General features: G+C 52.9%; 1 protein-coding gene across 8 annotated transcripts in view; it reads right to left on the reverse strand.

The window, feature by feature from the left end:
- Positions 1-2,046: 2,046 nt before the first annotated feature.
- The window catches only part of ZNF862 (zinc finger protein 862), a 29,928-nt gene continuing 17,957 nt past the window's right edge, over positions 2,047-14,017 (reverse strand). For 4 of the 8 annotated variants that reach the window (XM_033192498.1, XM_033192501.1, XM_033192502.1 and 1 more), the window contains exons 6-9: positions 12,832-12,924; positions 9,817-9,921; positions 6,850-8,964; positions 2,047-5,266 (exon numbers count right to left, since the gene is read on the reverse strand). In XM_033192498.1, coding sequence (XP_033048389.1) covers positions 5,049-5,266; positions 6,850-8,964; positions 9,817-9,921; positions 12,832-12,924 — 2,531 coding nt within the window. In that variant the 3' untranslated portion in view covers positions 2,047-5,048. The remainder of the gene's footprint in view (positions 5,267-6,849; positions 8,965-9,816; positions 9,922-12,831; positions 12,925-14,017) is intronic. The other 4 variants (XR_004432776.1, XR_004432777.1, XR_004432778.1 and 1 more) reach the window with 4 other exon arrangements.

The raw sequence follows: 14,017 nt of genomic DNA on the forward strand, positions 1-14,017 counted from the left end.
TCTGGGAAGCTGAAAAACCCCAAGGCCAGACTGGCCTCTGAGAATGCCCAAGTCCTTTAGATTCCACTGGAAAAGCCATCCATCTGTGCCAAGTGTGTGGACAGCTTCAAGAGCCATACAGCCCTGGCCATCCAGGAGCACATCCATGTGGGGGAGTGGCCCTGAAAGTGTCCTAGTGTGGCAAAGGCTTCCCACTAAGTGGACCTCAGATGGCACAGGAAGACCCTCCTGGGGATGTGGGAGGACACTGCCTAGGCGGTGAGGGGCCACTTTTTCAGGTGTACACATTCAACGCAGACACAGCCTCTCTTGGCTGCCAAGAAGCCTGTGCAGGGCCCAGGACCACGGAACACTTGCAAACTGTCACTACCCAGAGGCCTGCGCCTGTCTGGAGTGTGCCCAGCGTGTCTGTGCCTCTCAGCTTATCTGGGCTCACCAGCACAGCCGCAGTACTGCAGGGCCCTGCTGTTGCTGTGAGTGCCAGGGCACTTGCTGGCTGCCTGAGCAAGGCAAAAGGTTCAAAACAGGGAGTCTCTGGGCAGCCATTCAGAGGCGCAGAGGGGAGCAGTGGCCACGCGGGTCCCAGGGTGGCAGGAGCTGCAGTCAGAGGCGGCATCTCAAGAGCCCTGGGAGCAGGGGCCAGCCACATGAAGCCCATGAGTGTCGCTGGCACGGGAAAGGGACATGAGGATCACGCGGACCCAAGAGAAGGCCCACAGTGAGGAGGCCCCACCGAAGCGTCCTCAACAACGGGCTGAGGCACCTGAGGCAGCCAGCCCACTTGGAAAGGCCTGCTGACTGCACTCGGGATGTCAAGAGGACCCTTGGGAAAAAGAAAGGCACGAGTGCAGCACCTTCTAGAGCCTCCGCTCGCTTCTCTCCTTTTAGCTCCGGCTGGAGTGATGGAAGAGGCTGTGCTGGGAGCTACCTCCCTAGGAGCCTACCCTGCCCAGCCTGAGCGTGGAGGCTACTGGCATTGCGCTTCCTCTAGTGAAATCCATCTTCCCAAAGGAACCCTGGGAAGGGGTCAAGGAGACCCTGTTCACCCCCACCATGGGGTCAGGTCTTCACGGCATGGAGGCCGCAGATTCCCAGTCACAAACCCAAAGCCTTGCTGCCTGTGCCTCTGCTTCGATAGTTGTTTCAATGTCTTTTTTAAAAAAATCACATACACGGCTGGGCGCGGTGGCTCAAGCCTGTAATCCCAGCACTTTGGGAGGCCGAGACGGGCAGATCACGAGGTCAGGAGATCGAGACCATCCTGGCAAACACAGTGAAACCCCATCTCTACTAAAAAATACAAAAACACTAGCCGGGCGAGGTGGTGAGCGCCTGTAGTCCCAGCTACTTGGGAGGCTGAGGCAGGAGAATGGCGTAAACCCGAGAGGCGGAGCTTGCAGTGAGCTGAGATCCAGCCACTGCAGTCCAGCCCGGGCGACAGAGCGAGACTCCGTCTCAAAAAAATAAATAAATAAATAAATAAATAAAAATAAAAAAAATCACATACACTCGAGTAAGATTGAGTCTCCTCACCGAAGAGATCTGGCTGTATCCCGAGTTTCTGAAACCTTTGCTGCAGTCCCGTGGGAGCATGCAGCGCAGAGGATGTGGAGCCGCAAGGGCTCGCTAGAGGGATCTCAGGAGTTAGGCCTCAAGGAACGCTGTTGAGTGACAGGTCTGATGCAGCAGCTTTTACTACTGGTGGAAGATCAATGTTTTTTCCCTGAAAGTCTAACACCAAATTAGATCATGTATGTGAAAGCACTTTGTAAACTATACAGTACTCCAGAAAAGGCAGCCAGGCCCTTAATTATAACTCACCAAACAGCCAACTCTCATCTCTACCTTCTATCTGGCAAAAATGATTGAGCTCACTATGAAGGACTAGAGAGGAAAGAAACTGAAAGACAAAAATCAGGTGAACACACAGGCACTTCCCCTGCCCACCTCTGTTCCTGGTCCTGTCCCCTCTTGAGCGAGGGCAGAGCTCGTTCCGTCAGCTTCTCCGAGCTCCTGGTCCTTGCTTAGGGACACACAAGACAGAGATGTGTTGAAATAGACTCTGCTTTATTCAGGTAGCAAAAGGTTAGGAATCAAACATGGTTTTTAAAACCTCCTTTCATCTTTGAAAATAGAGGAGAGAACGTCCCTGGGCCAGTCAGTGTACCTGCCCCTCCACGCTGTTCTGATAGGTACTTAGCACCCTAGAAACCCACCCTCTGCAGGAGAGAGAAGCAAGGTTCTGGAGCGTGGTCACATACTCTCAGGACAGGGGGCTGGCTCCCTCTCTTCCACCTGGAGTCGCTATGGCTACTGGGATCAAACTACCAGTTACATACTGGTTACTTGGAATGTCAGACCCGGTGGGCATCAGTCATCAGGGAGAGGGAGGGGAAATGCCAGGACACGTACATACGGATGCTGTCAAGACTACAGGCAAGGAGGAAGGTGGCAACAAGCGCTGGGACTCCAGCCAAAGCGGGAGTGCATGCTCCTTCCACTCCCAGAGCCCTGTGGTTTTTCTTGTGAGGCGTAAACAGGAAGCCTCTCCAACAAGGGGGTCTCCAGGCACTAGGGCCGTAACTCAGCCAGCCTCTCCAAGCAAAGGGGCCGGCCTGGGCGGGGCCTCGGATAAGGACGCTCACTGTTTCCACCGGAGTCCTGAATGAGGAAGTTCAGGAATGAGACGGCAGCCGTCTTCTTCCTTCTTGGTCATTGGCTGACAAAGGGGAACGGAGCAGGCCTGCGCCACTCGAGAAATCGGGTAGTGCAAATTCTGACAAACAGCATGCTCAGTGGCCCCGCTGCAAGGGGACCCCTTTTCCCACCACCTAAGGAAGGCACTGGATGGTGTCCTCGGAGCATGCTGATGCTGACGTGGAGAGGGTGAGGTACTTCCCCTGGCTTCCACCTCAGCTCCAGAACTGCTCCCACAGAGACCCACTCACGGCTGCTCACAGGATGGTCCCCTGCTCTGAGGGATTCTTCAAGGATGAAGAGGCCGCAGGAAGCGTGTGTGCTGGAACAGCACCTTGATGTGGAATCCCTGTGGGTAGGGCAGAGGCTACAGCCCCACCTAAAAAAGCCTTTCTCCCTCCCCTTCCACCAGTTCACATCCATAGTGCCTGACCTGGGCAAGTTCCTGAACGCCCATGGAGACAGTGATGGAGACAGGGAGGCCTGTGCATGTCTTAGCCACGTGGATAGTAACACCTCCCAGAGCTCCCGCGCCACAGGCCTGAGGGGTCCCTCTGACCGCCAGACCCACAGGGCTGGGAGACATTTCCACAGGTCAAAGGCAGAAAGCAAGAAAGGAATTCCTGACTAGAACTGAAAATGGCAGGAAAGCAACAGTGCTAAGGCTAAGTGCTGGGGTGGGGGATGAAAGGGCATATGGGGTACTAGGGCACCTGCAGTACTGGGGAGGGGCTTGGACGCCAGCATCTACCCTGGGAATGGGAAGGGTACTCAGAGACAGCAGCTTCTACCCTGGGACTAGGAAGGGTACTCAGGTGCTCAGATGCCAGCACTTACCCTGGGAATGGGAAGCAGCAGACTATGGAGAAAGGGCCCACCCCCAGGGGCCTGTGGCACAGCACAGGACCTGCCTGAGCCAGGCAGCAAGCAAGCTGGGATGGATGGCACCCACTTCCTGCCTGTTTAAAATAAATGTCAGGCAGGGCAGAGAAACCCTGCCTGCTGACTTTTCTTATTTCCTGCCCATGGTTAAGGAAGGCGGAACCGAGACAAAATCATCCGCCTCCTGATAAGCGGCCTCCTGAGCCTGCCAAGATGGAGCTGCCCCTGAAAGGAAAAGTGCTTCGCTTTAGGTGGAAGATGGGCAAGGAGGGTGTGAACCTAGCAGTGCCGGAAGCCCCTCTGTGCCTCTAGGGCGGTGCTTCTGTGGTTCTGAAGCTGGAGCAGGCCCACAGACCCTGGAGGAGCTTGTTCAAAGCCCTTGTCACTGAGTCCCCATTCCGGGATGTCTCAGTGGGCCCTGGCGATCCTGGTGCAGAGTCCCCAGGGCAACTCGGAGAAGAGAGGACTAGCCTGTCATGCAGATGGTGCGTTCAGAGACCAACTCCTACAACAAGGACTTTGGAGACAAATTCCTACCTGTCCCACTAAGGACGAGGATGGGGCGGAAGGCAGGTGAGTCCACACTGCAGTCAGAGGTCTTTCAGGGAGCCCGAGGCTCTCATTCACTAATCCTAGGGCAGGTGGGGAGTCAGCAGGCACTTGGATTCTCTGCTGCCACTTCATGGAGAGGGAAACTGAGGCACAGAAAAGAGGAAGGGATTAATCAGACCACTGCCTGCAGCAGAGCTGGGGCTGCATCCCAAGCCTCCCAACTCCAACTTGGTCCCATCCTCTCCTGAGGAAACCGGGCAGGGCGTGCCACAGGTCAAACGCGGCTCGGCTCTGCGGGAAGCACCAGACCGCCTGCCAGAAGAGTCCCAGCTCTACCATCTGGAGCTGCAGGAAGAGAAGTTTCTCGGGTGCTCTGTGCAAAGGGCTTGTGATTGTTTCGCCCTGAAGGAAGCCCTGGGAAGAGGTACAGATCCGCACGAGATCGAGGCCTCACTGTTTCTGCTGCGGGAGCCAGGGTAGGAAGTCCCAGAACAATGCCTCTGGGGGCTCCTGCAGCCAGGCCAGCTGTCCCTAGAGCAGCTCCCCCTTCTAACAAAGAGGCCTTTCCCATTCTCACTAGGCTGTGGGCAGCCTCCCTGGAACATTCCCCAGGGATGTCCAACAGTCTCCCCCACCAGGACAGTCCTCTTGCCACCAGAACTCAGGGGCTGAAACCTTTCATGATGGGGTTATTTTCTGGAGCACCTTAAAAATGAACTTGAGATCTAGAACCTTCTGGCACATTTGTGTGCTATGAGGCATGGCTGTGCTGAATGGGGCCTCAGGAAACAGGTCATGCACCTCCTAATACCCCTGCTGCTCCGGGACGCCACTGCCCACTTCCTGGTGCTTAGAGACCGTCGCCACCAGCAGAAGATCCCAGGGCAGCCTAGAATCTGCAGAGCCTGTCCCAGTGATCACAGAGGTGTCTCCAAGGCAGCCCCAAGGACTCCCTGTCCCTCAGGACATCCCGGGGGCCTGCTGGCTGGCGTGGGGTACAGGAGTCTCTCGGGAGGCTCCATGATACAGTCCTTCAGAACCTGCACTGCTTCCCTGCAGGGCAGGGTGGGTGGCTTCTGGCTCCCAGACTCCTCCACATAGAGGGCTCCCACCTCCTCCTTCCTGAGCCTGGCGCCTGTGAGGGAGGAAGGAGAAGGCAATTAGACTGACCGACAGTGACTGCCTTCCCACGTCCAACTTCGCCCAGGGGCTGTTTGGTGAGGAAAGCTCGGCGGGACAGACGGGAGACAGGACCAGGACGGCTCTTTGCAGCCCGCATCTGTCCCTGCTGTGTTCATTCTTTTATCCTAAGACAGGGGATCTCAACTGGGGGTGATTTTATCCCCCAGGGACCATTTGCTAATGTCTGGAGATGATTTTGTTGTCACAAATGGGGGGTATGCTACCGGTATCCAGTGGGTATCTAATAGGTAGAGGCCAGGGATGCTGCTCAAGTTCCCACAGTGAACAGGAAGACCCCCCAACCAAGATTACCCAGCACCAGTGTCAGTAATGCCAAGGCTGAGAGCCCTGCCTGGAAGGAGGCATCGGTGCGTAGTTTGGTAGTGTTTGGACCAATCTGTGCTGGTCTCATTTTCCCTGTGGAAAGAGTAACTTGCTCCAAGGTACACCTGACATCATTTTTTTCTCCTTAGCACCCACAGGGCTGGACACAGAGCAACTCACTCAACAAATGCCTGGGTGAGGGGCTCACCCAGCCCTCTCTCGGTTCTCCCTTTTCCTTATCAGTGAGGGGTCTCTTTTCTTCTCCCCACCGGCCACTGTGGCTTCAGGGCCACCCTGCTTCCTATAGAGCCTCTGTCAACCATGAGACCCAGTCCCATTTCTGATGACCACAGACTCAGAGGTGAAAACCGGGAGCAGCAACAGCTGGAAGGAGACCAGCTAGAGACGCCAGGAGAGAGAACAGTGCTCTATCCTTGTCAAGTGACCGCGAGTGGTCTGCAGAACCCCAACAACTGGCATATTTTCTTTGGTTTTCAGTGACTACCTGAAGACAGAACATTTCTTGTCTGTGGTTTTCAGTAACTTTCCCTCCCTTCTAATACAGCTTCCCCCTCAAGCAAGTCCCTGACCCCAGCCCTCTGGTCCAGAGAGGCTGCTTCTGTTCTCCCCTGCCCTGTGAGATTCCTGCCTGAAAGCCCCACCATCTCCTCTGCATCTCACCTCCTCCACAGCCACGTGGACCTCCTGCCCAGTCCAGAGTCAATACAGCCCCACTCAGAATGTGATGGCGCTGCCTGAGCCTGGTCAGCCCTCTCCTTACTCCCAGCAGTGGTCCTGACCTTTAACTAGCGCCATTTGCATCACCTGCCAGGCATTGTCCTGAGTGCTTTACATGCACCACTCATTTGGCAGATGAGAAACCAAGGCATAGAGGGATAAACTTGCCCAAGGCCACACAGCCAGCTGGGGGCAGAGCCAGCACAGCATTGTCACCAGGGCAGACAGGCTCTAGAAATGCATGCTCTCTGCACTAAGCCCTGCCTAGAGCACATGCGTGTCATCTCCCTGGCTGGGGCACAAGGTCCTGGAGGGTGGGCGTCACGCATCGAGTACCCACTGGCCTAGCAAACGGGTGGGCGCATGACAGAAGCCCCACAGGCACCTGCAGTCCTGTCTTCTCCGCCTCTGGCTCACACAGGGCTGGAGGGCAAGATTCCCCTGCCTTGGGGGAGCTCTGCCACGTGTACTTACTTGCAGGGGAGCGGGCTGGCACCTGGGCACAGGCGTAGACATGGCTGAAACGCCGGCCTGAGGAGGTCAGGAACCAGTGCTGGATGGCAGGCTGAGGGTCGTACTCCGTGACGGCCACGCCGTTCACAGCCGTCATCATGAGCATGTTGAGCACCTCATTGGAGAGCTTGGTCCTCTCATCGGTCCTGATACGGTTCATGGCCTTGAACCCCCGCTCACAGCAGGAGGTGGAGATGGGCACACAGACCACCACAGCCATGAGCTTGCTCAGCAGGGGGAAGCGGCAGTGCTGGGCCAGGGCGTTTTTGCAGAGCATGGAGAACGGAAGGTGCTGGGCGATGGCTTTCAGGCCCAGCCACTCCTCCAGCAGAGCTTCCTCACTGTATCCTGTTGGGAGGGAGCACTCGAAATACCTGGCCAGGGTGAGAATGTCATCATTCCCAAAACTGGCAAGTTCGATCCCGCTTGGCCAGGCCATGGTGTCAAACACCTCCATGTTCTTGAGCTGTGGGGGTCGGTCTGCGTCGAACCTCTGCTGGAGGTACTCAATCCCGGTCAGGACCGTCCTCTCTCTGTCTGCCTGGAACCGCTGTTCCGCTACCTCCAGTCCATCCAAGCAGATGCCGTGGAGCCGCCCATCCTTGAAGCCGGCGTTGAATTCTTCCTCTTTGGGCCCTGCCTGGTGACGGAGGCTCTCCAGTGCCACATAGGCCCGGCCCAGCGTGGCGTTCACCTCTGTAACCAGCACGATCTCCTTCTGGCACACCTCGGACAGAGGCCTGTAGATGCTCAGGAAGTCCAACAGGAAGTGGCAGAACTTGACAAAGTGGAAGCCGCGCATGAGCTTCAGCATCCCCTTGGCCCGGTGCCCAATCTGGCCCCCAGCCTCCGCCACACTCTGGAGGTGCCTGGCCAGGGCGGGCCAGCTCGCGAGCAGCGCGTGCAGCGTGCGCCTCCTGCTGGCCACCCAGCGGACTGCGTTCAGATCCTTCAGGCGGATGATCTCCTGCTCCAGAGACGCCGCACCTTCCTGCAGCTCATTCAGCCTCTTGTTTGACGACTGATAAAACTTGAAGACGGTGCGGATGTGCCGGTCACACTTCTTCACCAGATCGATGCTCCCGCAGGCATCCACCACAGCCAGGTGCAGCCGGTGGGCCACACAGTGGACAGGCAGCAGCTGTGGGATGACCTCCTGGAATTTTTCCACAAGGCCTCCTCTGCAGCTCAACATGGCTGAGCCATCCGTTCCCAGCCCCACCACCCAGCCAGGCTTCCGGAAGGGGATGTCCAGCTCATCCAGGGCAGAAACGATGGTCTCGAAGTACCCATCTGCTGTCTCACTGTAGAGAGGGGCCAGAGTGATGTAGGACTCTTTCACCTCCATCTGCTTAAAGTAGCGGATGTAAATCCCCACGCAGGCCTGCTCGGAGGCGTCGGTGGAGCTGTCCAGCAGCACACTCACACAGGGCGAGTTCCGCACGTCCTCCAGGATCTCCCTCTTCAGGGTCTCTGAGATATACTTGATGAACTGAGTGCACGCTGTGCGATTGCGGTACTTGCCTAATATCATGGTCCCGGTGCTTTGGAGGAGCTGCAGGATCTTCTCAAAATCATTCAGGGGCCTTGAGTGGTATGCGATGGAGTAGGCGGCATTGAAAAAGTGCTCCATGTTGGCCATGAGGTCGCTGGAGATCTCTGGAACGAGGGTAGTGTGAGGGGTGTCTTCCTTGATTTCAACCGTGTTGACACAGAGCCTGTGGGCTTTGCTGACTTCATGGTATTTTAAAGTCTCCACTTTAAAAGGCCCCGTGTAACCTCTGACTAACCGAGATGATTTGTCGTGGAGATTAGGTCTTTCTTTGCAGGCTGAGCAGAAGAGTTTGGTCTCTTTGGGGTCAATGACTAACCATGGGAACTGCCCAAACCATGACCTCTGAATGGAACGGGGCCTATATGTCCTCTTGATTCTCCTAGGTCCATCTCCTTCTCCTTCACAAATGCTGGGACTGCAGCAGGAGGCACGGGCCTCCACAGGAGAGGCTGGAAGCAACGCAGAGTCTGCAGCCAGGGCCTGTGTGTCTGCCTCTCTCACTGCCACTATCTTCTTGTTCCCTTTGGAGAAAATTAAATCATGCTTCGTTCTGCTACCCAGAACTCTGCAGTCTTCTACCAGCTAAGACACCCCCAAATTTAATAAGTATCCCTTAAGCAAGGCAGAGAAGATGAATGCAATCCTTCTTTCTAGAGATCATTAGTGGCGTCCACTTAAACCCTCCCCCATTCTTACCTATGAAAGTTAATCTGGCTCTCCCAGAGTTGTTGCTAATCCTTGTGGGTTCTTTCACCAGCGCCCCAACCACCCTATCCACACAGCTACCCTGCGATCATGTGACACCAGATACCATTAAGTTCAATTAACCCCTTGGCCACAGAGACTGTTGGATAAGCAGGTGGCTTTCACTCTCGTGTGAGGCTCCACAATGGAATAGGTTAAACACCTGCCAAGTCTTTTACGAGCCTCAGAAAGAATTAGGTACAGAAGTAAGTGTAGCAGCTACAAGTCAAGAAGTTACTGATTGAGATACGCAAGACAAATTCTCACAAACCAATGGTGCTGTCACTGAGCACTGGAGAAGGAGGAAGAAGGAATGAGAGGCTCACAGATGGGTCCCCTGGCTCCTCGAGATCAGTGTCCCCATGTACCTGCTCCCACCAGCTCTGCCACAGCCTCCATCAGCACTTCTGCTTACAAAAGGACCTGTTTTTTCCCACTTTCCCAGACTACTCTACACTCCGTGGGCAGGGTTAGTTGCTTATTCATCTTGTCTACCCAGGGCCTCCTGCCAGGCTTGGTGCCCAATCGGCCCCCATCGGATGGACACAGCTGAGCTCATGCTGTTTAACTCATCATAGCTGCCTGGGCCCTGGCATATGTCCTTCAGAACACTGTAGGTTTAGACTCACCTGGAGGACGACCTTTCCCCCACTTTGACCCATTTGGGTCCTTGATCCAGGGTGCAGCCCTCCGCTCCAGTTTGGAGATCAAGTCTGGCTTGGCAGCAGCAGGTCCTGTGGCAAGGATGAAGAATCATGCTGATGTCACTGCTGTGGCCAAGTTGAGTAGCCCTCTCAAGCTAGACCCGGCCCCTGAAATACACAGAGGTGTCTCTGGGTTCTGTCCTTATAAAGTCTAGTCGGCCAGGGGCAGGCGGAGTGCAAACCCAGAGTGCCAAACAGGCAGTAAGGGGAGGGGCACCCCTCAGCTAGGATGGGACTTCCACAGATCCATGGGCCAGCCCTGGGAGCCACGGGCCAGCCATACATACCAGAGGGGGAAGGGTGGAAACAGGAAGAACCATAGGGACTAAGCAGGAGGGGAAGCAGCAGCCACGTGAGAAGTGGAAGGTCCCACCCACAGCTGGCCCACACATGTGCCCCTCTGCCCCCACAGCTGGCCCATGCATGTGCCCCTCTGCCCCCACAGCTGGCCTTTGTGAAGGTGACCAACTACATGGGTTTTTGAAAGAGGCACTTGGAGGCCCCCCAAAATACCTACCGTCTGCAATGGAGCCTGAAATCTGACTAAAGGAGATTCGGGTCTTTGGATTAAGCACTGCCCTTTACTTAAAATAGGAATATTGTTCAGGGGTATGCAAATAAACCATTTCCTCTATTGAAAATAAAATCCATCACTATCTACATCATGCTTTTGTGCATGTCTGTGTAAATGTGTGCATAAACTTTCTGTGGAGGGCCACACGAGCAGCTGGGCCTGTGGGTGCTCCTGGAGAGGAATTGAAGGACAAGGGAAAAGGGAGGCTGGTTCCCACCATTCATCTTTGGATCATTTGAATATATTTATATATATAATGATACATATATGTGTGTGTGAATATCTACATATTTACTAATAGAAATATAAATAACTAAATTACTAAAGTGTGTTAGACTGAACATATATCCTTCTTAAAATATCTCTAAAATGAGGCCAAAGGAATAATAATAAGAAAATGAGGTATAAGCCCAAGAGAAATTGGATTAGGAATGCAAATCCATTTTTGGAAGGAAAGGAGACAAAAGAGAGAGAGACAGAGTTGAACACCAAATGCCTACAGACGGGTTAACAAGGAGAAGCAAGTTGGCTGGTACCAGAGAATCCCAGGAAGATTCAAAAACTGCAGGCACCAGATATGGGAGAAGGTGGTGGGTGGGGAATGGGTGGGAGCAGCGGACTGGCTCAAGTCTGACAGAGATCTGATCAATCTCAGATCCTCTTACCTATTCCAGGAAACCAGGAAACGCCACCACCACACCCCAGAGGAGAATAGAAGTTCGGTCTACAGAAAAACTTACCCAGAAAGGCTCCAGATCCCAGATACCACGTACACAGAAAGGTGAAGGGGTGGTGCGGTACTGAAAGCAGGGAGATTGAGTCATGTCTATGGACTGAGGGGTGCAGTGCTCGACTCCAAGAATGCTGGCTGGGCTTATCATACCCTCCAAACAAGAGACGGGAAGCGTTTTCTTTGGAAAAATGGAATTGCCCTTCCCTCTCCCCTCAAAAGATCTATGGACACTGACTTTTGTGTGTTCTTCAGTAAGACATCTGGGTTTACAGCTGGTCACCCTACAGTGAAAAGTGAAACCTACTCTTGCTGCTTCCCAGCCACGCACAGGCCCACAGCCATGCACAGGGCTTCCGGCCCGTTTGTAAAGGCTTACTCTTACATAGGAATGAACCTGGAAATAATTATTTAAGAAAAGCCTCTAACATGAAAGAGAGAAATCAAAACAAGCAGGAAAAGATTTAGAAGAACTTGAAATATAGCAGGAAGCAAAATAAAACTTCAAAATAATGAGAATTAATATTCCCAAGAAAGAAAAGTCATGATAGCCATTCATGAAAGAGGCAGTAAGAGTGCTTAGAAACTAAAAAAATCCAATAGAATCAAAAACAAATATTGTCAGAAAATAAAATGGAGGAAATGTCCAAAAAAGTAGTATAAAAAAGATAAAAGCAGAAAATAGGAGAAAAAGAAACGAACAGAAAACCAGAGACTCAATCCAGGAAGTCCAATATCAAACTAATAGAAAGGAGTTTCTGGAAGAAAGAAAAGAGAAAATAGATAGGAGGAAATCCTACAAGAAAATTTTCCCAAACAGGAAAAGACCAGTTTCCACATGGAAGAGAAACACCAGATACCCAAAACAAAAGATTAAAAACACACTTTATATAAAACATCAAGACATATCATTAAAAATCTGAGAAAACTGAAATCAATTTCAAAAGCTTTCAGAGTAGAACAATTAAGCCATGTTCAAAGATTCTGAAATAAGAAGGCACTAGACCTCTCAACAGCACCCGTAAAACCTAAAAGGGCAACGCTTCCAAAATGCTGAGGAAGAATATTTGCAGCCTAGAATCCTAGGCCCAAACAAGTTATCACTGAATCGTGAGGGAAGAATAGGATGTTTTTAGACAGGATGCATCACAGAAAGAAGGCCTCCCCTGCACCCTTCCTTAGGAAGCCACTGGAAGATGTACACTAACAAGATGAAGATGTCAACCACAAAAGAAGGGATAGACTTGGGAAATGGGGGAGAGACGAAGGCACATCTCAGACCACAGGTGTGCCGCAGGCCTAAACGCTGCCTAGGTTAGACAGAGCAGGGGAGGAGAAGACCCTGGGGGTGAAGCCTCCAGAGAAAGAATGAAATGGAGAGATCACAGGATGTCCCGTCACATGGAAAAGACTCTTCGGAGGAGTTTTATAATTCCACTGGAGAGTCTGGGAAGAACTGATGAGGGTAAAGAAAGAGAAAAATAAAAAAGAAGAAAAAATTTTCCAATTTGAGGGGGAAGAGTCCTACAATGAAGGAAACACCATCACAATACACCACCTTGTTCAGCAGTAAATCATACATAATCATAACTGGGCACAAAACTGACACTAATTTAACCAAAAAAGTATGATGTACCTGTTCTGAGAGGATGGAGGGAAGAGAAGTGGGGGCCCAGGTGATGTAACAGGGCCGTATCTCCATCTTCCACAGTAGGAATCAACAGAATATCTAAAATCAATAAATGAGGAATACAATAAACATAAGCCACAGGGTATTAAAGTGTGGTTCTGGATGCCTGCTCTGGCTGAAAGCCTCCAAAAGTAGGAGCCAGCTCTCCTGCATTCCAAAGTCAGACACAGACACATGACCTGGAAAGAGAATGGCTGAGGGCCGGGGGCTGTGGCTCCAGCCTGCACCCATCGAGAGGAGTCACAGAGCTGAGCCTGAAGGAGCCAGGAAGTTGGGCACCAGGGATGTTTCTGGAAAGCATTGTCAAAGGTATCGTGAGCCTCTCTCTCTGACTATGGGGAGCGGTGGGTGCGCCCTTTCCCTCAACCTGACCTGTATCTCTGGGAGCTGTGAGGGGCCACCAGTCCAGGCCTGGGTAAGACTAAAGTAGCCACGGGGTGCCTTGGAGGTGGCCATGTGGAGAATGGCCTACAGTCCCAGATCTGTGACAGCACAAGGTCTGGAAGTGCTTCCATGGTTCAGATGTGGGCCACGTGGGGAATGAGAAGAGGCCTGGCGTTGTCTGTGGGGCCTGCCCGTGACGGGTGGCTACTGGTGTGATGCTCCCCTGTGAAGGTGCCTATATGGACAGGCTGCCAGGGCAGACATTCACCCATGTCCAGGCAACTGCAAGCGAGAGGGTCTCAGTGCCTGGTCAGGGGTATTGCAGAACCCACAAACACCCAAACAAGAGAACCAGCTTTAAAGGACGACAGCTCTAAGTAGCTGGTGTCAGATTACATGTCAAGTGAAACCTTTCTCATACCTCTCCCACCCACCCACCAATGCCATTCCCACTGAGGATGAGTCAGAAATTCTGAAACCAGCAGGGGGTGGGAGAAGAGGAGCCCCTTTCTTCCTATGGCATGGGTCCAGATTCTACACCTGCAGCAGGTTGAGGCAGGAAAGGCAAGAATCGAGTGTTAAATGAAGTCCAGATTTTCTGCTACTACCCAGAGACGGGGCTTTTGTGTCCTAAATTTTCCTTTTGGTAAATTTCTGATATAATTTCAAATTTACAGAAAAGATTGAACAACACAAGGAACTCCAATCATTGACATTTTGCCCCATGTATTTTGGCATGCTTGTGAGC

The sequence above is a fragment of the Trachypithecus francoisi genome, unplaced genomic scaffold (genome assembly GCF_009764315.1).
Source record: "Trachypithecus francoisi isolate TF-2019V2 unplaced genomic scaffold, Tfra_2.0 Lachesis_group4, whole genome shotgun sequence".
NCBI classification, from domain to species: Eukaryota; Metazoa; Chordata; class Mammalia; order Primates; family Cercopithecidae; genus Trachypithecus; species Trachypithecus francoisi.